Below are 24,705 nucleotides of genomic sequence, written 5' to 3'. Positions count from 1 at the left end.
ACAGAGTCACAATAATTTAACATGCATACAGACTGTTTCAGATTGGTTGATCTTCATCAATGCATGACAAGGATTATTGTAACTCTATGGGGTAGGACTTGAAACACCCAGAGTTACAAAGTACCCAGCAAGCTCATGGTGAACCAGAACTCCTAGGAATGTGTAAGGGGCTGCAATGGAAAAAAAAGCCCTCTTTCTAAAATGCTGTGGAAAACAAAAAATTGCGTTCTTAAAACAAAAAGTATTTGCAATAATTCAGGTTGGAGTGAGCTGCAAGATGTCTCCCAGTGCATCACTGCTGAAATATGCAAATTAATATAAATTTGTCCCTGCAAATTATTATAAAAGTTGTCCCTGTAAGCTATACAAAACCTCCAGATAAGTGGAGCTCATTTTATTCAGAGTACAGTACTCCTTTAACTGTCCCTCAGAGGGGCTCACAATCTGATCCCTACCAGAATCAGAATCAGAATCAGAATTTATTATCGCCAAGTACAACGGTGGATTGTACCCGGAATTGGTTTTGGCACATACAGGGTCGTTGGTGAAGAGACAAGAAATAGCATACAGTTAAGCATGGCACATACATAGACATGGGACAAGCATACATAGGACAATTAAGCAGAGTGCAGCATCACATGCAGTCAAGCATGGGTCATACGTATAAACAATAAAAGCAAAAAATAAAAAGCAGTGCAGAGCATTTCAGCATACACGTACAGTTAACATAATACAAAACATAGTAAAGCATACATTGATAGCAGGAACAGAAAAGAGTGGGACTGGAGGAGCAGCCTGAGAGCTGATATGAGCGCTGCCATTTTCGGCACTGGACGCTACACAGCGACACGCTCCCAACAAGACAGGTGCTCCGATTTGTCCACGAAAGTAGAGAGAAAGAAACTGAGAAAGCTGAGGGGCATCATGATGGAGGCAGACAGCAGAGTTCACTCGGACCAGGTTGCCCGAGGAGAAGCGGTCCCGGTTTTGAGTCCGCCCGGCTGGGCAATGAGGGCGCAGATACAGTGGGGGCGCTGTGGGGCCAGGGTGCATCCGGGGGCACCCCTGGGTGGTGGGGTGGTCGCAGAGGTCATAGGAGTGCATGCAGAGGTCATAGTCTAGGAGGAAGCCAATTAACTTATCTGTATATGTTTGAGATGTGGGTGGAAACCGGAATGCCTACACAGACTCCATGTAGATAGTACCCTGGCTGTGATCCAAACTGGGGCTAGTGATTGGCAAACATCACAATTTTGTGTTTGTGAATGCATTTGTGAATTTTACTAAGAATATGCTAAGTTCTAAAACCTTCAGGGCATTTCTGCAGCCACAATTTCTTTTAAAAAAAATGGTGTACAATTTACTTAAAGAGAGTCTGAAGCAATAATTAAAATGGCTTTTTTCCTTATATATAGCAGGGGCATGTGTGCCCCTGCTAAAACGCCGCTATCCCGCGGCTGAACGAGGGTCCTTTCCCCTCCAAATCCCCCCTGTGCTGCCCGGGGAGCGCTTCCGTGTGAGGCCGGGCTATGAGCTGCAGCCCTGCCCCACACGCGTCTATCAGCGGCGGATCTCCGCCTCTCCCCCGCCCCTCTCAGTCTGCCTGCGCTGAGAGGGGCGGGGGAGAGGTGGAGATCAGCCGCTGATAGACGCGTGTGAGGCAGGGCTGCAGCTCATAGCCTTGCCTCACACGGAAGCGCACAGGGGTGGCCAAATCTACGACCAAGTTGGTCGTGATTTTGCAGGGGGGGATTTGAAGGGGAAAGGACACTCGTTCAGCCGTGGGATAGCGGCGTTTTAGCAGGGGCAAACATGCCCCTGCTATATATAAGGAAAAAAGCCATTTTTATTAAGGCTTCAGAGTCTCTTTAAAAACCTGGACAGTGTCAGGGGGGAATTAATGGCAGATGGATGATGCCAAAAAAATATGTATTTTACATAAATGCTTTTTAATTTTTTTTTTAAGACATTCAAATAGTTGCCAACTTTAAGGGTTAATAACAAAGCCCCCATTTCCTCATTCTGGGAAAATTTACTTAGGCTCTTCTCAGTCCCCTCCTATATTTAAATTGATTGCCGGCGATCGGCTAAGTGTTGTGACAAATGTAATCCTCTGGGATTACTCTCACTGCAGTGCTTAAGCAGTGCTTGCAATTTGTGAACGCGCTGCATGCAGCATTTTCTCAGCAATTGCGATGTGATTCACTTTCACTTAAATGAGTGGCAAAGCACAAACATAGCAAAATCACAAAAAAATTGGATGACCGAGGCCAACATAGCCACAATCACTGAAAGTCTGTACATTCTGTGGCAAACTTGCAGCCCACGTTTGTGGCATTGTTCGCTGGGCCCCAGACTCACTTGGCCCCCGTACTGCAGTGTTACCTGTAATGCCCTGAAAGCGGCCCTGGTGCCACCAAAACCCAACTAATATTTTCCTAATACAGCCTGTAGAATTTGGAACCATGCCTCCAAGACCCTTCCCTCAAAGACCTGGGAGCAAAACATTCATTGTATACACTCAGGGGCATAACAATAGACCCTGCAAGGGATGCCTCCACAGGGGGGCCCAGACACCACAGGGGGCCCGTGGGGAGAAATGTTTGAGAGACCGACAGCTAAGGGCATGGAGAAAAAAAAACGTATTTTGCTCTCCTACCATTGTTATATGGACTGCATGTGTCCACCACACAGATAAGGACTCACACACACTTAGGAATTTGTACACTGTCCCTGCTCCCTAGGGTTCGTAAAAAACATCCCTCTCTCACTGCAGCAAAGTTCTAAAGACTTGACAAAAATGTGACTCCTTTGTTTGTTGGTTTCCCTTTTCAGCAAAAGGATTCCTAGATTCTTATCACACTGGCTAATGACTTTATGGCCTCTGAATACTTTTACAATGCAATGGAGTGGAGATTGATGTCTGACTGTCACTGCCTCATTGAGAGCTTGTTGTCTCATAAGATCCCGTAATAACAGTATCAAGCAGTGGTATTCTGAATGATTTGCCAAAGTTACATTGATACTATGTCTTATGTTCAGCATGTCATTGTTGTTCCTCTATATAGCATGTGCTCTCATGTAGTAAAATAACAAGGCTGTGTGTGTATGTATGTACTGAGAGCAGGGAGGGACTTGTTGGCTGCAAGGGGGAGGAGGATGCCCTGGGTAAGTAGATCTGGGGGTAGCATAGATTGCCTGATGTTTCCTTTAAAGGGGAACTGAAGAGAGAGGTATATGGAGACTGCCATGTTTATTTCCTTTTAAGTAATACCAGTTGCCTGGCAACCCTGCTGGTATATTTCTCTGCAGTAGTATCTGAATAACACCAGAAACAAGCATGCAGCTAGTCTTGTCAGATCTGACTTTGAAGTCTAAAACACCTGATCTGCTGCATGCTTGTTCAGGGACTATGGCTAATAGTGTTAGAGGCAGAGGATCAACAGGGCTGCCAGGCAACTGGTATTGCTTAACCTTCCTGGCGGTAACCCCGAACGTAGTTCGGGGTAAGCCGCACAGGAGGTTTTCTCCGGCCCTGCTCGGCCGATTTTCTTAATTTTTTTTTGCTGGACCTAGCTAGCACTTTGCTAGCTGCGCCAGCACACTGATCGCCGCCGCCCCGCGCCCGATCGCCGCTATCCGTTGCGGCACGCGGCCCCCCCCCCCCCTCAGACCCCGTGCGCTGCCTGGCCAATCAGTGCCAGGCAGCGCCGAGGGGTGAATCGGGACTCCCAATGACGTCACGACGTCGCTGACGTCATCCCGCTCCGTCGCCATGGCGACGGGGGAAGCCCTCCAGGAAATCCCGTTCTTTGAACGGGATTTCCTGATCGAAGAGGGCGAGGGGATGCCGCTGAGCAGCGGCTATCATGTAGCGAGCCCTGGGCTCGCTACATGATTTAAAAAAAAAACAACTGCCGCACTGCCTCCTGGCGGAATTTTTCATACCGCCAGGAGGGTTAAAAGGAAATAAACTTGGCAGCCTCCATATACCTCTCTCTTCAGTTCCCCTTTAAGTCTAAGTGTTTTTATCTGCATGGGGAAAATACATTGGTCCACAGTTTTCCTGTGCAGAAAGCGAGGGGGGTGGGGGGCCCCATCCAAAGTTTTACGGGGGGGCATCCAAAGTTTTGCAGGGGGGCCTAGTGATGTCTAGTTACGCCCCTGTATACACGCTGTTATTTTTTGCACACAAAGAATATTCGTTTTTCATTCACCCTGGAATGCTTTTGCGGGCTTTTTCAGCACGTTATTGATCGCTTAAGCGTAGTTACCAAACAATTGCATAATTGCAACCTTTAAGTAATTGTGATTGCGTTTTGCCACATACTGGGTTTGGTAAGGTAGCCTGAAAGGGGCCATTTTTCTAATAATTATAAAATTTGTATGCAATCAAATAATTACTAATGTATAAAGCCCAAAGCATCTGTATATCTCCAAGATTTATGTTAGGATAAGGCAACAGTGATTAAAGTCATTTAATTTTAAGCATGACATTTTCCCTAGTGTTTGTGTTTTTTATTAATCTCCAGCACAACTTGTTTATATAAATTATTGATGCATATTTGCAATCACAGAGCTAGAAGGTTTCGTAATGCACACAGGCTGCTATGAATGACTTGTAAAGTAGGCCACCAATTTCATATTTAAATTAGCCTGCAATGTCTTGGAAATACAGTGTTGTCCTAAAAGTGCCAGCAGGAGGCAATAAAGTTGATTATAGTCTGGAGCAGTTCAGTACATGTCGTCAGGACTGGAATGGTGTTTATCATTGTGCATTTTCATCAGTTACTGTTTTGAATTTAACTCTCCACAATGCTTGTGAAAGAATAGAAGAAAAATAAAACGGAAAGCACACTAACAATTTCTGAGTAACTTTTCTGAAGTTCAACTTGAAATGTTAAAGGGAACCTAAACTGAGAGGGATATGGGTGTTTCCTTTTAAACAATACCAGTTGCCTGGCAGTCTTGCTGACCTCTTTGGCTGCAGTAGTGGAAGAATCACACCCTGAAACAAGCATGCAGCTAATCCAGTCAGACTTCAGTCAGAGCACCTGATCTGCATGCTTGTTGAGGGGCTATGGCTAAAAGTATTAGAGACACAGGATCAGCAGGAGAGTCAGGCAACTGGTATTATTTTAAAAGGAAAAATCCATATCCTTCTCAGTTTAGGTTCCACTTAAGCCTATATGGACAGTGAGGACCACCCCTGCTAAGAATCCAGCATGTACACAGCAGCTCCAGATTCCTCTCGATATGTCGGCAAGCGATCAAACCAGCAGATCGATTCAGCCAGACACAGGCTGGGGACATTGTTCTCCTGCATACCCACTTTGTTGTGCACTCACATGTTGGCCCTCTATAGCAACAGAACATGTCCCTATGTATTCCAATAGTTCAGTTGTATCAATAGTTCCATAGGTGTTTGCCAAGACACCAGGGTAGGGGTACCCGACCGCACTCCCCCTCCTGTAGATGAGATACAAATACTGAACAAACCACCAGAGCACCAGGTAGAACCAACATGTTTATAGTCCACAAAGATCAGCACACTCAAATTGTATAAGGCAAATCTTCTTGCTCTTTTATTGCAAAAGATATAAAGTGAAATTTGTGTTTGACAGGTGCCATTTACTTGTAATAGATAGGCGTCACAGACACCCACAGTCCATCAAATGCCCGCCGACAACCATGTCCAGATAGTCCTCAAAGGGCTAGAATCCATAGTCCACAGTTCCAGAGTAAATGTGTCTCAAAACATGGCGACAGACATGGGCAAGATGCCTTAAACAGCTCTAGGCCAATCTTCAAGCTGATAATTGTGCACATTAACCACTTTGTCCTCCTTGACGTATAAAAACGTCGAGGACAAGCGCGCTCCCGCGGCCAATCGCGTGTGTGCACGCGCACTCCCTGCCGCAAATTCGGTAGCCCAGGAATCAATGAATCGGGCTATGGTGCCCGATCACTGATTCCTCTCCCCCGCAGAAAAAGTGACAGCTTCTCTCGGAAGCTTCGCTTTTTCTGACTCTATGTCCCTCTATGCGTACATTGTATACTTAGAGTGACGTCATGTAAACAAACTCAAGACTTGCCATCTTGTGGCCAAAGAGTAAAACTACATCTAAAAGTAAAAAAAAAAATTACACTACACAAATATTTCCCTAAATAAAACACTATTTACTTCCCACCCTCCCAAAAATACCCACATAAAATGTTTAATAAAAAAAAACAAAAACATTACAATAAAAAAAAACAAAAAAACATAAATATTTACCTAAGGGTCTAAACTATTTAAATATCTATGTGAAGATGAAATATTTCTATATTTTTTTTATAAGCTTGTAAATAGTGATAGATGCAAAAGGAAAAAATGCTTTTTTATTTCCAATTAAAATATTGTCGCCATACATTGTGATAGGGACATAATTTAAATGGTGAAATAACCGTGACAAATGGGCAATTACAATACATGGGTTTTAATTATGGAGGCATGTATTATTTTAAAACTATAATGGCCGAAAACTGAGAAATAATGATTTTTTCCTGTTTTTTTCTTATTCTTACTGTTAAAATGCATTTACAGTAAGGTAGCTCTTAGCAAAATGTACCCCCCAAAGAAAGCCTAATTGGTGGCGGAAAAAACAAGATATAGATCAGTTCATTGTGATAAGTAGTGCTAAAGTTATAGGTGAATGAATGGGAGGTGAACATTGCTCAGATGCATAAAGTGAAAATGACTGAGAGCTTAAGTGGTTAAGTTGGCTGATGCAGCCAATAACAACCGCCTCTGCTGATAATCTGGGTGTGTGTACAGCAGCCCCAGACCTCTGTCAGAAACCTGCCAGATGGACCAGTTCGGCTGAGTGGTGGCCAACAGCTTTGCTCTTGCCATTCGCCCCCCCTCCCCACCACGTGACCTCACATCTGCGCCACCGTGTCGGACCTCTGCCGAGACCCCCCCAGTACTGTGCTACAGAACATGTCATTATTCTGCAGGCTAACTAAGCTTCTGTAAGTCTCGGCCCAGCGATGTCGCTGATGGATCGGTTCCTCAACTCCATTAGCAGACATCCATGTAGCGTGACTTTGCTTATTCTATTAATTAAGAATTGTGTTAGGCCTCTTTCATGTTAATGAGATAATTTATATAGGGTTAATACTGGTGTTGGACTGTGCATGAATATTTTTGTTTGACAAGTGTTTCAGTTGTACTGTTTGCTTTCACATCTTTCCCCAGTGCTCGGATTCTGGCACTGAGGTTCTGCTATAGTTTTTACACCTGTTGACAGTAAACATGTAAAAGTTTATAATGAATTGATTGGAGCTATTTCAGTGTGATTTTAGGAACTATAGCAGGTGCTGTCACTGGAAGTGAGGGACATTGGGTAATTATGTCTCCATCTCTAGCGTACCTCATTCCCTATGGACTATGTGAAATGGAAGTTGAAAAAGAAATTAGGCTGCCAATGTGCCTTGTTTATAACAACATGAAAGATAAAAGTATATAATTGCACAGTGAAGAGGCACTGCAACAGCATCAACATGATTAGTGGGACTGGATACATTATGTACTGCAATAGCTGAGATTTAGTTTGTGCAGCTGTCTGGCTGCTGCCCTGTTGGAAATCCGGTACACTAGGTGAAGCCTTAAAGGGAACCTGAAGCGCGGATTCCATATTTATTTCCCTTTAAGCAATACCAGTTGCCTGGCTTTCCTGCCAATCTCTTTTGCTGCTATAGTGTCTAAACCAAACACCTGAAACAAGCATGCAGCTAATCCAGTCAGTCTTCAGTCAGAGGACCTGATCTGCATGCTTGTTCAGGGGCTATGGCTAAAAGTATAAAAGGCAGAGGATCAGCAGGCTAGCCAGGCAATGTGCATTGTTTAAATGAAATACATTTGAGAACCTCTATATCCCTTTTGCTTTCATTTCCCTTTAAGATAGAAATCCTGATTTAAAGTAACAAATTAGTACTGAACTTGTCTGAAATTCAAAATACAGTGGAACCTTGGTTTGTGAGCATAATTTGTTCCGGAAACATGCTTGTAATCCAAAGCACTCTTATATCAAAGCATATTTTCCCATAAGGATTAATAGAAACGCAGTTGATTTGTTCCAGAAAGTTATAGTAAAATTGTGTAAAATAAAGATGTAAACATGACTTCCACTATAACTAACAGAATCATTGCCATCTGTAGGCTCGCCTCAACCTATTTTTTTTTTTTTGTGTGTGTGTGGCTTTAACAAGGATCTTATCCAATGAGAGTTACTTTTGAGGATTACATGGAAATGTGACTTTGCACAGTCTCTACACTCAGATTAAGTACAATTAAGCACAATTCTGCAGTGCCAAAGGGAGAAGAACTATCAGCTCAGTTGTGATGGCGTGACGTATATATATATATATATATATATATATATATATATATGTATATCAAGTCACTTTAACAAAACGTTTTTCTTGTATTGCAAAGCAGTGGTGCTTGGATAATTTCCGTGATCACGTAATAGCCGTGATTCATTGGCATTTTTGCACTATTTCACTGCCGAATCCGAATTCGTGATCGATTCTGGATCACGAAAACCGGCCACGGAAATTCCGTGATTGCAAGTATTCGGAATTCGGTTACGGCCGTGATCGCAGTAGAAATCTGAGATTAGGTCGTGATTGGTGGAAATGGGCAGAATTGACATCCCTGGGCCAATCAGAGGCCCTAAGCCAGGCCGTAGCAACCAATCATATGAGGGGAGGCTCTGCCCTCCCCTCCTGTATATAAAGTGGGGGCCATTTCCAGAGCTTAGTCCTTGCTAGACTCTGTGGCACTGAGAGGATCATCTCCAGGCCATATTGTACTTCAGCAAGAGCATTTTCAGTCCTTACATTGCCCTTATACTGTATCTGATACTTTTATTCAGCTAGCTAGCCAGTGAGTGATTACTTTAACCACTTCCCAACTGAGGGGTTTTACCCCCTGACCACCAGAGCAATTTTCACCTTTCAGCGCTCCTTCCATTCATTCGTCTATAATTTTATCATTACTTATCGCAATGAAATGAACTATATCTTGTTTTTTTCACCACCAATTAGGCTTTCTTTAGGTGGGACATTATGCCAAGAATAATTTTATTCTAAATGTGTTTTAATGGGAAAATAGGAAAAAATGTGGGAAAAAATGTATTATTTTTCAGTTTTCGGCCTTTATAGTTTTTAAATAATGCATGCTACTGTAATTAAAACCCATTAAATGTATATGCCTATTTATCCCGGTTATAAAACCGTTTAAATTATGTCCCTATCACAATGTTTGCCGCCAATATTTTAATTGGAAATAAAGGTGCATTTTTTTCAGTTTTGCGTCCATCCCTAATTACAAGCCCATAGTTTATAAAGTAACAGTGTTATACCCTCTTGACATAAATATTTAAAAAGTTCAGTCCCTAAGGTAACTATTTATGTATTTTTTTAAATTGTAAATTTTTAATTTTTAATTACAAAAAAAATAATAATTGGGGAGTGTGGGAGGTAAGGAGTTAATTTTTTGTGTAAAACTAGTTTATTTGTGTGTAAAAAATGCTTAGGGTGTAGTTTTACTATTTGGCCACAAGATGGCAACAGTAACTTTTTGTTTCATGCGACCTGCAAGCGTCCTTCCGGACGCTTGCAGGAAGTAGAAAGTGGCTGGGAGTTTGCTATTGCTCACAATGATCGCGCTGCTCAGCCGAGCGGCAGCGGATAATTGCGGGGCTTAGATCAACGAACGGGAATGGATTTTCCCGTTCGTTGATCTCTGGGTGAGCGGGCGGCGGCGTGTTTACTAGCGGCGGGCGGCGTGTTTACGAGCGGGAGCGCAGGCAGCGGCGGGAGTGCGCAAAGTACGGATTTCTCCGTCCCTGGGGGTTAAAGGATGGAAAAAGGGACGGAGAAATCCGTACGGGCGGGGGTAAAGTGGTTAAGGAGTTATCAGGGGGAAAAAAAAAAACTTTACTCAGTTGGGGCTTTCTCCAGCCCCTTGCAGCCGACTGTCCCACGCTGTCACCCACACTCACCGCCGCTTTCCCGGTCTCGCCACTCAGTATTCATCCCCACCGCGGGGTCGGCCTTACTGCGGCTGGGTGAAGTGCCACTGTCAATCATGGCCACGTGGGCTGCGGGCCTGTGGCGAATTGCGCAGGCGCAGCAGTTCTACGCCTGCGCAGTACGCCGTGGCCCATGTGGCCATGATTGACAGAGGTGCTTTGCACAGCTGCAGTAAGGCCGAACCCACGGTCGGCCTGATTACAGAGCGGGGAGCGGAGGGCCGGAGGTGACAGCGTGGGACAGTCGGCTGCAAGGGGCTGGAGAAAGCCCCAAGTAAAGCTTTTTTTTTGTTTGTTTTTTTACCTAACTCCTTTAAGTCAGCCCCACGCTTCCTGTGACATCCACCCGCCAGGTGCCATTGGGACTCACCTTCACCTCTGTCATTGCTTAAAGTGTATTTCCCTGTTCAAAACCACTTATTACCAATTAATAGCCACATTTAAAGTGTTGATTTAACTTTAAAATCCATTTTCTCAAAAACTAAAAGTTCTTTTTTGAATTTTGTTTGTTGTAACCCCTTATCGCCTCCATGCAATTTGGGGGATTGCAGCATGTATGGGGGCTTTAATAATAGCTTAACCAGCCGGGCGGTATGGACGAGCTCAGCTCGTCCATCACCGCCGGAGGCTGCCGCTCAGGCCCTGCTGGGCCGATTTTCATCAAATAAAGAGCAGCACACGCAGCCGGCACTTTGCCAGCCGCGTGTGCTGCCCGATCGCCGCCGCTCTGCGGTGATCCGCCGCGAGCAGCGGCGAAAGAGGGTCCCCCCAGCCGCCTGAGCCCAGCGTAGCCGGAACAAAAAGTTCCGGCCAGCGCTAAGGGCTGGATCGGAGGCGGCTGACGTCAGGACGTCGGCTGACGTCCATGACGTCACTCCGCTCCTCGCTATGGCGACGATGTAAGCAAAACAAGGAAGGCCGCTCATTGCGGCCTTCCTTGTTTATACTGGGCGCCGGAGGCGATCGGAAGAACGCCTCCGGAGCGCCCTCTAGTGGGCTTTCATGCAGCCAACTTTCAGTTGGCTGCATGAAATAGTTTTTTTTTTATTTAAAAAAAACCCTCCCGCAGCCGCCCTGGCGATCTTAATAGAATGCCAGGGTGGTTAAACACTTTTCCGTGATCACGGTCGTGAATTTCCGTGATTGCCTCATGCACGGAAGAAATCTGAGTCTAATTCGAAACCGTTTCAAATCCGGAAATTAATCACAGGATTTCCGGATTTTTTTTCCATCACGGCCGAACTGTCGAATCCATGATTGGGGGGTATCTGAACAGCACTGTTGCAAAGCTTTCTCAAACCAAGTTACTCTTAATCCAAGGTTTTACTGCACATCAACTATTAATATACTTAATCAATATCTGAATGCTGTTTAAAAAAATAAGTATTTGCTATTAAGTAATTAACTTGCCATCATATAAAGGCTTTTAATATTCTGTAGAATGCATGCATGTATTGTAAGAGTTAATAGTGAGCTAGGATGGGAAGTAAAGCCAGCCAATGAAAGCCTCCAAAAAAAGACTAAAAAGTTGGCAGTAAGTCTGTGTTTCAAACATACTGACTACGTACTGCCCTCTTGGGCTGGCCATTTATCGTTGTGTCCAATTATTGTGTGCATGAGCAGTGACTGTACGTCAGTATGTCAGAGATCATATCCAAAAAGGGAGGGAAGGAAGGTATTATTGCTCATGTCATGTGTGCCTATTTTGTAGGGCTCAATGCTTTCTAGTTATGGCTTCTGCATCCCATTCTCATATACAGCACACCACAAACAAGCTGCTTGTGGTAACCTGCATGCCTATATCAGATTCACATAGGACTCATGGGAAGGGGTTCCAGGCGGTATCATGTGATATCATGAGGCAGGGGGCATGTTCAGTTTCTATCATCTATAAAATATGACTAAAGTGAGAACCATATGGGGGCTGCCATATGTATTTCTAAATCGCACACCTGAAACAAGCATACAGCAAATACAGTCAGACTGCAGTCAGAAATATTTAATCTGCATGCTTCCGGGGCTATGGCTAAAAGTATTAACGGCAGATGGTCAGCAGGACAGTCATTGTTTAAAAGGAAATAAATATTACAGCATCCGTATCACTCTCACTTCAGCTCTGATTTAAATCTAATATGTTAAAGGCAGGGATATGGGTGTTGCACAGATCAAGTGCAGCCACGTTGTAAGATGCCAGAGTTGCTGCTATGTGCAGTGAAAAGGTGACATACTGACCTTAGTTTTAGGCCTCTATCACAGTAGGATGTTGCACATACCTCCCAACTTTTTGAGATGAGAAAGAGGGAAACTTAAGCCACGCCCTGCCACACCCCTTATCACATGCCCATCACACCCCTAGTCACACATACCATAAAGATTTCAAAGGAAAAATAAGTTGCTTTATAATTCAAACCACACTGGTCCTTTCTATCCTGGTTCATTTTCCTTCATATTAACATTTTAAAATTAGTAATATATTAATGTAAAGGATGGGAAGAAGGTTTAGTGTCAATCAAACACATTCTTAGGGTCTGTACACACTGCTGCGTTTTTCAAATCGCATGCACTTTTTAATCGCAAGGTCCTCTGAAAAATAATGAAAATCGTGAAGGCCTGTACACACTACTGCGATGCGCTTTTCCTATTCTCATGAAGGCTGCGATTTTAAAAATCGCATGCGATTTTAAAAGCGCAGCAGTGTGTACAGGCCCTACGTAGAGAAATATATATGTTTACATAGAAAGAGGGACAAAGTCCTGAAAGAGGGACAAATGAGGAGGAAAGAGGGACAGAGGGGCAGGGCTACCAAAGAGGGACTGTCCCTCCAAAAGAGAGATAGTTGGGAGCTATGTGTTGCATTTCAGTGCGACGTTAAGGTCGCACAATGCGGCCCTAACGCAACGCATATAGACTTTAATTTGGACGTTATTGTGCGTTCTTTAACCACTTGAGGACCTAGGGCTTTCTACCCCTTAAGGACCGGCCACTTTTTTTCCATTCAGACCACTGCAGCTTTCACTGTTTATTGCTCGCTCATACAACCTACCACCTAAATGAATTTTGGCTCCTTTTCTTGTCACTAATACAGCTTTCTTTTGGGGCTATTTGATTGCTCCTGCGATTTTTACTTTTTATTATATTCATCAAAAAAGACATGAATTTTGGCAAAAAAATGATTTTTTTAACTTTCTGTGCTGACATTTTTCAAATAAAGTAAAATTTCTGTATACATGCAGCGCGAAAAATGTGGACAAACATGTTTTTGATAAAAAAAAACCCATTCAGTGTATATTTATTGGTTTGGGTAAAAGTTATAGCGTTTACAAACTATGGTGCAAAAAGTGAATTTTCCCATTTTCAAGCATCTCTGACTTTTCTGACCCCCTGTCATGTTTCATGAGGGGCTAGAATTCCAGGATAGTATAAATACCCCCCAAATGACCCCATTTTGGAAAGAAGACATCCCAAAGTATTCACTGAGAGGCATAGTGAGTTCATAGAAGATATTATTTTTTGTCACAAGTAAGCGGAAAATGACACTTTGTGAGAAAAAAAAAAAAAAAAAGTTTCCATTTCTTCTAACTTGCGACCAAAAAAAATGAAATCTGCCACGGACTCACCATGCCCCTCTCTGAATACCTTGAAGGGTCTACTTTCCAAAATGGGATCATTTGTGGGGTGTGTTTACTGTCCTGACATTTTGGGGGGTGCTAAATTGTAAGCACCCCTGTAAAGCCTAAAGGTGCTCATTGGACTTTGGACCCCTTAGCGCAGTTAGGCTGCAAAAAAGTGCCACACATGTGGTATTGCCATACTCAGGAGAAGTAGTATAATGTGTTTTGGGGTGTATTTTTACACATACCCATGCTGGGTGGGAGAAATATCTCTGTAAATGACAATTTGTTAATTTTTTTTACACACAATTGTCCATTTACAGAGATATTTCTCCCACTCAGCATGGGTATGTGTAAAAATACACCACAAAACACATTATACTACTTCTCCTGAGTACGGCGATACCACATGTGTTGCACTTTTTTGCACCCTAACTGCGCTAAAGGGCCCAAAGTCCAATGAGTACCTTTAAGATTTCACAGGTCATTTTGAGAAATTTCGTTTCAAGACTACTCCTCACGGTTTAGGGCCCCTAAAATGCCAGGGCAGTATAGGAACCCCACAAATGACCCCATTTTAGAAAGAAGACACCCCAAGGTATTCCGTTAGTAGTATGGCGAGTTCATAGAAGATTTTATTTTTTGTCACAAGTTAGCGGAAAATGACACTTTGTGAAAAAACACAATTAAAATCAATTTCCGCTAACTTTTGACAAAAAATAAAAACTTCTATGAACTCACCATACTCCTAACGGAATACCTTGGGGTGTCTTCTTTCTAAAATGGGGTCATTTGTGGGGTTCCTATACTGCCCTGGCATTTTAGGGGCCCTAAACCGTGAGGAGTAGCCTTGAAACGAAATTTCTCAAAATGACCTGTGAAATCCTAAAGGTACTCATTGGACTTTGGGCCCTTTAGCGCAGTTAGGGTGCAAAAAAGTGCCACACATGTGGTATCGCCATACTCGGGAGAAGCAGTACAATGTGTTTTGAGGTGTATTTTTACACATACCCATGCTGGGTGGGAGAAATACCTCTGTAAATGGACAATTGTGTGTAAAAAAATCAAAAGATTGTCATTTACAGAGGTATTTCTCCCACCCAGCATGGGTATGTGTAAAAATACACCTCAAAACACATTGTACTACTTCTCCCGAGTACGGCGATACCACATGTGTGGCACTTTTTTGCACCCTAACTGCACTAAGGGGCATAAAGTCCAATGAGTACCTTTAGGATTTCACAGGTCATTTTTGTTTCAAGACTACTCCTCACGGTTTAGGGCCCCTAAAATGCCAGGGCAGTATAGGAACCCCACTAATGACCCCATTTTAGAAAGAAGACACCCCAAGGTATTCCGTTAGGAGTATGGTGAGTTCATAGAAGTTTTTATTTTTTTGTCACAAGTTAGCGGAAATTGATTTTAATAGTTTTTTTTCACAAAGTGTCATTTTCCGCTAACTTGTGACAAAAAATAAAATCTTCTATGAACTCACCATACTCCGTACGGAATACCTTTGGGTGTCTTCTTTCTAGAATGGGGTCATTTGTGGGGTTCCTATACTGCCCTGGCATTTTAGGGGCCCTAAACCGTGAGGAGTAGTCTTGAAACCAAATGTCGCAAAATGACCTGTGAAATCCTAAAGGTACTCATTGGACTTTGGGCCCCTTAGCGTACTTAGGGTGTAAAAAAGTGCCACACATGTGGTACCGCTGTACTCAGGAGAAGTAGTATAATGCGTTTTGGGGTGTATTTTTACACATACCCATGCTGGGTGGGAGAAATATCTCTGTAAATGACAATTGTTTGATTTTTTTACACACAATTGTCCATTTACATAGAAATTTCTCCCACCCAGCATGGGTATGTGTAAAAATACACCCCAAAACACATTATACTACTTTTCCTGAGTACGGCGGTACCACATGTGTGACACTTTTTTGCAGCCTAGGTGCGCTAAGGGGCCCAACGTCCTATTCACAGGTCATTTTGAAGCATTTGTTTTCTAGACTACTCCTCGCGGTTTAGGGCCCCTAAAATGCCAGGGCAGTATAGGAACCCCACAAGTGACCCATTTTAGAAAGAAGACACCCCAAGGTATTCCGTTAGGTGTATGGCAAGTTCATAGAAGATTTTATTTTTTGTCACAAGTTAGTGAAAAATGACACTTTGTGAAAAAAAACCAATAAAAATTATTTTCCGCTAACTTTTGACAAAAAATAAAATCTTCTATGAACTCGTCATACACCTAACATAATACCTTGGGGTGTCTTTTTTTTCTAAAATGGGGTCACTTGTGGGGTTCCTATACCGCCCTGGCATTTTACAGGCCCAAAACCGTGAGTAGTCTGGAAACCAAATGTCTCAAAATGACTGTTCAGGGGTATAAGCATCTGCAAATTTTGATGACAGGTGGTCTATGAGGGGGTGAATTTTGTGGAACCGGTCATAAGCAGGGTGGCCTTTTAGATGACAGGTTGTATTGGGCCTGATCTGATGGATAGGAGTGCTAGGGGGGTGACAGGAGGTGATTGATGGGTGTCTCAGGGGGTGGTTAGAGGGGAAAATAGATGCAATCAATGCACTGGGGAGGTGATCGGAAGGGGGTCTGAGGGTTTGGCCGAGTGATCAGGAGCCCACACGGGGCAAATTGGGGCCTGATCTGATGGGTAGGTGTGCTAGGGGGTGACAGGAGGTGATTGATGGGTGTCTCAAGGTGTGATTAGAGGGGAGAATAGATGCAAGCAATGCACTGGCGAGGTGATCAGGGCTGGGGTCTGAGGGCATTCTGAGGGTGTGGGCGGGTGATTGAGTGCCCTAGGGGCAGATAGGGGTCTAATCTGATAGGTAGCAGTGACAGGGGGTGATTGATGGGTAATTAGTGGGTGTTTAGGGTAGAGAATAGATGGAAACACTGCGCTTGGGTGGTGATCTGTTGTCGGATCTGCGGGCGATCTATTGGTGTGGGTGGGTGATCAGTTTGCCCACAAGGGGCAGGTTAGGGGCTGATTGATGGGTGTCAGTGACAGCGGGTGATTGATGGGTGTCAGTGACAGGGGGTGATTGATGGGTGATTGATAGGTGATTGACAGGTAATCAGTGGGTTATTACAGGGGAGAACAGATGTAAATATTGCACTGGCGAATTGATAAGGGGGGGTCTGAGGGCAATCTGAGATTGTAGGCGGGCGATTGGGTGCCCGCAAGGGGCAGATTAGGGTCTGATCTGATGGGTAACAGTGACAGGTGGTGATAGGGGGTGATTGATGGGTGATTGATGGGTAATTAGTGGGTGTTTAGAGGAGAGAATAGATGGAAACACTGCGCTTGGGTGGTGATCTGATGTCGGATCTGCGGGCGATCTATTGGTGTGGGTGGGTGATCAGTTTGCCCGCAAGGGGCAGGTTAGGGGCTGATTGTTGGGTGGCAGTGACAGGGGGTGATTGATGGGTGATAGGTGATTGGCAGGTGATTGACAGGTGATCAGTGGGTTATTACAGGGAAGGACAGATGTAATTAATGCACTGGCGAATTGATAAGGGGGGGGGGGGTCAGAGGGCAATCTGAGCGTGTGGGCGGGTGATTGGGTGCCCGCAAGGGGCAGATTAGGGTCTGATCTGATAGGTAAAAGTGACAGGTGGTGATAGGGGGTGATTGATGGGTGATTGATGGGTAATTAGTAGGTGTTTAGAGAAGATAACAGATGTAAACGATACATTTGGGAGGTAATCTGACGGCGGGTTTGCGGGCGATCTAATGGTGTGGGTGGGTGATCAGATTGCCCGCAAGGGGCAGGTTAGGGGCTGATTGATGGGTGGCAGTGACAGGGGGTGATTGATGGGTGATAGGTGATTGGCAGGTGATTGACAGGTGATCAGTGGGTTATTACAGGGAAGAACAGATGTAATTAATGCACTGGCGAATTGATAAGGGGGGGTCTGAGGGCAATCTGAGCGTGTAGGCAGGTGATTGGGTGCCCGCAAGGGGCAGATTAGGGTCTGATCTGATAGGTAACAGTGACAGGTGGTGATAGGGGGTGATTGATGGGTAATTAGTGGGTGTTTAGAGGAGAGAATAGATGTAAACAATGGATTTGGGAGGTGATCTGATGTCGGATCTGTGGGCGATCTATTGGTGTGGGGGGGTGATCAGATTGCCCGCAAGGGGCAGGTTAGGGGCTGATTGATGGGTGGCAGTGACAGGGGGTGATTGACGGGTGATTGACGGGTGATTGACAGGTGATTGACAGGTGATTGACAGGTGATCAGGGGGATAGATGCATACAGTGAACAGGGGGGGGTGGTCTGGGGGGGGGGGGGATCTGGGGAGATTCTGACGGGGGGGGGTGATCAGGAGGGGGCAGGGAGCAGGGGGGGGGATAAAAAAAAAATAGCGTTGACAGATAGTGACAGGGAGTGATTGATGGGTGATTAGGGGGGTGATTGGGTGCAAACAGGGGTCTGGGGGGTGGGCAGGGGGGGGGTCTGATGGGTGCTGTGGGCGATCTGGGGCAGGGGAGGGAGAAATCAGTGTGCTTGGGTGCAGACTAGGGTGGCTGCAGCCTGCCCTGGTGGTCCCTCGGACACTGGGACCACCAGGGCAGGAGGCAGCCTGTATAATACACTTTGTAAACATTACAAAGTGTATTATACACTTTGTATGCGGCGATCGCGGGGTTAACATCCCGCCGGCGCTTCCGTATAGCCGGCGGGATGTTGCGGCGAGCGAGCGGTGACAGGCGCCGGCGGAGGATCGCATCACGGATGACGCGATCGCTCCGCCCATGCCCTTAAATGGACCGCCGCCTCTGTGGGTGAGGCCGTCCTGCAGGGCTCCACTTCCCCGCCGCCCCTGTGTAGTGGGCGGTCGGGAAGTGGTTAACACTGCATTAAGTGTTGTTGATGTCTTTCTTTATGCGTCTCTTGGTGCACCGTTTTTGTCGCACAGTGATGACTATAAAGTAAATTTTTTTGGGCTTAGTATTGTGGGCTGTTTGGTGATTACTTCGGTTACTACAAATAAACAAAAATCCCCCCAAAATATAAAAAGAAAACCTGAAGCATGCGCAATAACAAAATAAACACAAAACATGTGTATTTAAGATGGAACAAAAACGGCGCTTGCGTTACACTTAAAAAAATAATAATAAATTACTGAGCATGTGCAACACAAATAACGCAGCAGATTCATTGCTAAACGCACAGCATGCAGCACTTTCTAATAACGCTACACGTTACACACAAACGCAACGTGTGCACTGTGATTGTCGCACAGACTTTGTATTGCTGTGCGTTAGTCTGCGTTGAAACATTTTCTAATGTGCGAATTTAACATCACACTGTGAAAGAGGCCTTAGTGGTTTTCAGCTGGAAAGGTTTGTTTTAAATCAAAACTTCAATACAAAAATGTAGATTATAGTCACTAGCGGACTCATATACAGGAATTCTGCATAGCAGCAGCTGTTCATTGTACCACGTTAGGCAACAGTTTAAGAAAAAAGTTTATTGCAAAGCCAGGCATAGGTTATGTGACTTAAGGTAGGAAAGTAAAATCCCTGTATAAAAATTAATTGGAAATTATCAATTGGGCATACTCAATTGATGCTGAGTGTCCTGTGCCGCTGAATATCAATCACATTTCAAAAGAAATCAAAACTCCATCGCACCATGCTGCTCCTAGCCTTGTACTGCTCATTATAGCATATAAAGTTCTGGGGAATGCCGATCGCTCACTACCTCCACCCTCAGCCCTTCAGCCTTCCCACCATCCATAATGCGAAGCATGGCTTTTCAGCACACACAGCGTGCTACGCAGTGCCTGACTTTGGTGCGGGTATAGCAGTAATGCTATAGTCCCCCCCCCCAGCATGTTTAATTTGGGGATCTGGTGGTTGGTGGACCCAGAATTATTTCTCCCTACAACTTGGAGGGGAATTAGTAATTAGTGCCACCTGGAATTTCTGCATCAGCAGGGGTGAGCCATCAATCAGCTCACCCTGCGCCAAAAAGACCGGGCGTCAAAACTAATGTATGCCCATAATGGACATATAGTCGATCATCAATGTTCAGTTGATAAAATAGCTGAATGTAGATCAGTATGTGCTTGTTTTTTCAGTGATTTATTTTAAATGTTTATATTAAATTAAATGGCAAATCTGTTATTTCAAAGTTTATGGTGTATGCCTTCCTTTAGGATATTACGATTTATTGGTTAGTGCCGTTGACTATAAAACTTTCAAACATTATGCCTTATAGAGACATTTAGAGTGTTCTGTAACCTTGATTCTCTGTCTACCGAATGAACCAAGAATTTTAAAACATTGCCTGGCAACTACCGGTTGACCAAGTTAGAAAAAAAGTCATTTAGGTGAATGAAAGATTTTATGCTGTGGAAGCATTCCTTTCATCCTTTCCTATAACCAGGTCACCTACACCATCAGAGGGGCACACATGCTTGTTGTTTGGTGATTTACTACTATTAAGATGATTACAGGCCATAGATCAGCGATGAAGTGGGAGAAAATTCAACTAGTGTATATTCTGTGGAAGAAAAAAATGGAAACATTTCATGCTTTTCCTTCCGGTGAAAGGTATATTAATGGATGTTAGTGGATTGAGAGCAAGCTAGTAAGCAACTCTACACAGCAATCAATTATATGGCAGCCATGAGCATGGTTTTGCTGCACTGCAGGGTTTTTTTTCATGCTATAATGGAATTTGGAATGGCCGGCATCTGTGTGTAGGAGGACACTTGATTCTAGGACATGCAGTATGATGAAAGTACAGTGGTTACAAAGCTCTTTCCAGCAGCCCCATTCCCCTCTAGTTTTTCCTATTGTACAGTAATTGCTTCCTACCCAAGGCTGTGTCTATGAACTTAGGTATTATTATTGAGTATTTGTACATAATGGCAAGTATATATAGGTACAACATAACAATTACGGTAATAATACAGCTTCAATATAGACTGCTGTCTTAGTAGATGAATATGTGCTGTAAAATGTTGTGCTGCACAGATTTTGTTGATTTATGTCTAAACTTTTATCTTTAAGTAACCATTTGTAATACTATAATCTCAATTTGGACTTGAATTTGCTCTAACTTAATTTTTATCCTCTGGAAACTGATATTTCCTTTTGTAAGTAGTTACAATACATTTCCACAACTCTCAAGGTGCATCTAGTTTTTTGCATGGTGCTTTGACTTGGTTACGCACTGTGGTTTTCAGCAGTGCTTTAGTCATTTCTCCCCATCATTTAGCAGTCTATAACCAATCCCTGTAATGATATCTCTGATGCCCATGACTAATCACAACTTCCTAAGTTACCGTTAAAGCCTCCTTGATGCCTAACCCGTTACTCATACCTAATCCTAACTTCTCCTTAGAGGAAACCAGAGATGAGATAAACTAAAAGTTTCATACATGCCTGGGGCTTCCTCCAGCCCCATGTACACGGATCACTCCCACGCCGTCGTCCTCAGTCCTATGTATCGGACCTAATGGGCCCAGTAACCGGGTTGCCGTTACCGGGTCCTGTGCGATCTGTACACATGGGGCTGAAGGAAGCCCCTGGTATGTATAAAACTTTTAGTTGATCTCATCTCTGGTACACTTTAAAATTACTTTCCTGACATTATTATTACAAAGTATTTATATAGGGCCGACATCTTCCGCAGTGCTGTACAGAAAATATTGTCTTATCACTAAACTGTCCCTCAGAGGGACTTGCAATCTATCAAGGTAACCCAAATAACTTATCTGTATGTTTTTGGGATGTGGGAGTGATATGGAGTGCCCAGAGGAAACTCACGCAGACAAGGGGAGAACATAAAAACTCTGTGCAGATAGTACTGGCTGGGATTTTAACCAGGAATCCAGTGCTGTAAGGCGAGAGTGCTGCTCACTACGCCATCGTGCTGCCCGTGACCTCTTTCCTTACCCATAACCCGAACCTCCTGAACTTATTCTATAATACTAAACAGTGCCAAAGTTATTTTTCCCATCTTTATCCTGCCACTGAATCCAAACACTGGTGCTGAAATATAGAAAGCAAACACTTTTCCTACATAAAGAGCGAGCGCTGTAATTACAGTGCAGGAGATTTGGGCGCAGTTGGCGCCACCATAGGCCGTAATAGGAATTACGGCTATAGCAACACACAGTCAGTAACTTCGGCGCCGTCACAAGACCGAGCTGAAGTTGCTTTTAAAACACTGTAATTCAGCTTCCAGCAATAGCGGACCTAGAGGGGAAATAGTATTTAACCTCTTGAGGACTGCGGTGTTAAACTCCCTTAAAGACCAGGCCATTTTTCTGTAAATGGGCCATTGCAGCTTTAAGGCCTCACTGCAGGGCCGCACAACTCAGTACACAAGTGATTATACCTTCCCCCCCTCCCCCCTTTTTTTCCCCATTAGCAGAGCTTTCTGTTGGTGGGGTCTGATCGCTCCCCCAGTGTTTATTTTTTTTTGGGGGGGGGGGGCAAATATTTATTTCCTTTAAATAAATTTGTTTTTTTTTTCTACTCCCACTCCCTCCCTCCCTCACCCCGCCAGCCAATCAGTGCGATCGGCTGTCAAAGGCTTCTGCCGATCGCTCTCCTGTCTCCCAGGGGGACAGTCGTGTCACACGGCTGCCCCCAGTACAGCGCTGCAATAGATCACAGCACTGTACAGCAATAAAAGACAGCGGTTTTGCCATCTAACAGTCTCCTAGCAGCAATTGCCGCTGGGAGACTGAAGGCGGAGCGGAGCTCCGTCATCAGAGCGGGCATGCGTGCGCATCAGCGTGTGCAATTGCCTGCAAACCACACCCCAAGGACCTTACACTGATCGGCCTTAGGTGGTCCTGGGGCTGCTGCCGCGTCCACGCTCATCGGCGTGACGCAGTCGGCAAGTGGTTAACGCCGCTGGAAACTTGGGCGCAGGTTACAGCCGGTATATGACTTATCCTGCTGCTGCACAAGTCTCCCGGCGGCCAATTTATACTGTATGTATGCCATAAAGAGTCATCATAACCAAAATATTTCTCATAATCAATAAACTATTGAAGCACTAGATCCTATTCTGGCCTCTAAATTGGGAGCAGAGACTAAGGTGTAAGTTCTACACATTGGAACCCGAATATTTGCATAGCCTCCCATGTCAAAGGCGGTGCCCTTAACCAGTACACTTTCCAGCCACACATCCATACGTGCAAGCTGAATATGGGACTCAAGGTCAAGATTTTGATGAATATAACTGGGTTGGGCGTAGCTAGGTTAAAAGACTGCCTAGCAGCAAGCCTTACTGTTATAAACCATGAGTAATATTATTCAGAAATGGCCCTGATGGGTGTATTCTCAAAGCTGCGTGTCAAGCAGGGATCCCTTTAACCTTGAAAATTGGAGATAAATATAAAAAATTGTATATTGCACGCGCTACCTAAAATAGTAAAAATCACATTATTGTGCACACTTATCAGTAATTATAAAATACACATGGAACAAAAACCATCCGTCTGCATCTCACACATCCATTCACCCACTACTATATAGAAGGGCCCTTTGAGTTATCCCTAAAAAATCTCAAAAAATCAAAAATGATATCCAAGCACAATATAGTGAACTCACAATATCATTAGAACATTCCTATTGGTAAAAAAAAAAAAAAAAAATTATAGTTTCTTCGGTACTTATCCGTTAGCCAGGCGCATCCAGCAGGTGGCGCTGTTGTTGCTAATTCTTCCAATCATAATTACTTCATACGAATGTATGTAATGCGCCCGGCTAACTGTGAATGTAAACGCCGTAGGTGGCGCTAATTGCATTCCTTGTTAAGGTAACAATATGTATATTAAAGAAGAGAGTTAATTAAATGACAAATAAGCCGGCGGCAATGTAACAGATCAAGCCGCCGGCTTGCTTCATGTCTCACTCTCCTCCCCCTTGCCCTCTCTCGTATAGAGACCTGGGGGGGGGGGCATGCGTGTCCCCCCAGAGTCGTTCATCGCGGCAGGGAATCCTGCTTGTTTTATTGCGACGAACGACTCTGGGCTCTATACGAGAGGGCAAGGGGGGAGGAGAGCGAGACACGAAGCAAGCCGGCGGCTTGATCTGTTACATTGCCGCCGGCTTATTTGTCATTTAATTAACTCTCTTCTTTAATATACATATTGTTACCACCTACGGCATTTACATTCACAGTTAGCCGGGCGCATTACATACATCCGTTAGCTGGGCGCATCCGGCGTTTACATTCACAGTTTTGTGATTGGAATTAGCAACAACAGCGCCACCTGCCGGATGCGCCCGGCTAACGGATAAGTACCGTTCCTTCTTATTGTTCAATTCTTATATCCTCATTCCATGTTGGACTCAAAAATGCCATAGCACATCCCACAGGTATATAATTGGTGTAACTTACAGTTCAATGCACTCCTCACAGGTATGTATAATGTTATTTACCATGTTCCGTTGCAATCTACAAATGAATATAACCACTTTAAATTATCTACAAGGAATAATTTTCTTTTTTTTTTTTTTTAATTTTATTGAACAAAAAAAAAACTAAAGCTCAATTAATTAGGTATAAAAGTAACAGCCAAAGTAAGTTGACAATTAATGAAAAACAATTGTTGGTGTTTAAAAATAAACTCTACAGTGCATGGTTGACTTTCTAGCGTTCATTTATAACTGTTTAATGAATTCAGTACAGCACAGACAGTCATCAGCATTTGTTTATTCTCTCAGGTCCTGTGGCAGTGATTAGTGGAGAAGAAGATTCTGCCAGTCCCCTCCATCATATCAACCATGGAATAACGACACCAAATTCCCTCGATGCCGGACCAGACACTGTGGTAATCGGGATGACACGGATCCCTGTTATCGAAAACCCTCAGTATTTCCGCCAGGGCCACAACTGTCATAAGCCAGACACATGTAAGTATTGCTTGTTTCACACAGTTAATATTGGACATAAAAAGAACAAAATCAGTCATTTGACAATGCTTTGCCGCACTACAGAAACATTGCTA

At 44.1% G+C, this 24,705-nt stretch overlaps 1 protein-coding gene across 12 annotated transcripts in view; it reads left to right on the top strand.

Annotated features, from left to right (window-relative positions):
* Positions 1–24,705, top strand: part of NTRK3 (neurotrophic receptor tyrosine kinase 3) — a 977,566-nt gene that overhangs the window by 678,904 nt on the left and 273,957 nt on the right. For all 12 annotated transcript variants that reach the window (XM_068275164.1, XM_068275165.1, XM_068275163.1 and 9 more), the window contains one exon: positions 24,422–24,610. In XM_068275164.1, coding sequence (XP_068131265.1) covers positions 24,422–24,610 — 189 coding nt within the window. The remainder of the gene's footprint in view (positions 1–24,421; positions 24,611–24,705) is intronic.

Source organism: Hyperolius riggenbachi, chromosome 3, assembly GCF_040937935.1.
Source record: "Hyperolius riggenbachi isolate aHypRig1 chromosome 3, aHypRig1.pri, whole genome shotgun sequence".
NCBI classification, from domain to species: domain Eukaryota; kingdom Metazoa; phylum Chordata; class Amphibia; order Anura; family Hyperoliidae; genus Hyperolius; species Hyperolius riggenbachi.
The sequence above is the reverse complement of the archived record's forward strand: the minus strand, read 5'-3'. Positions and strand labels throughout refer to the sequence as shown.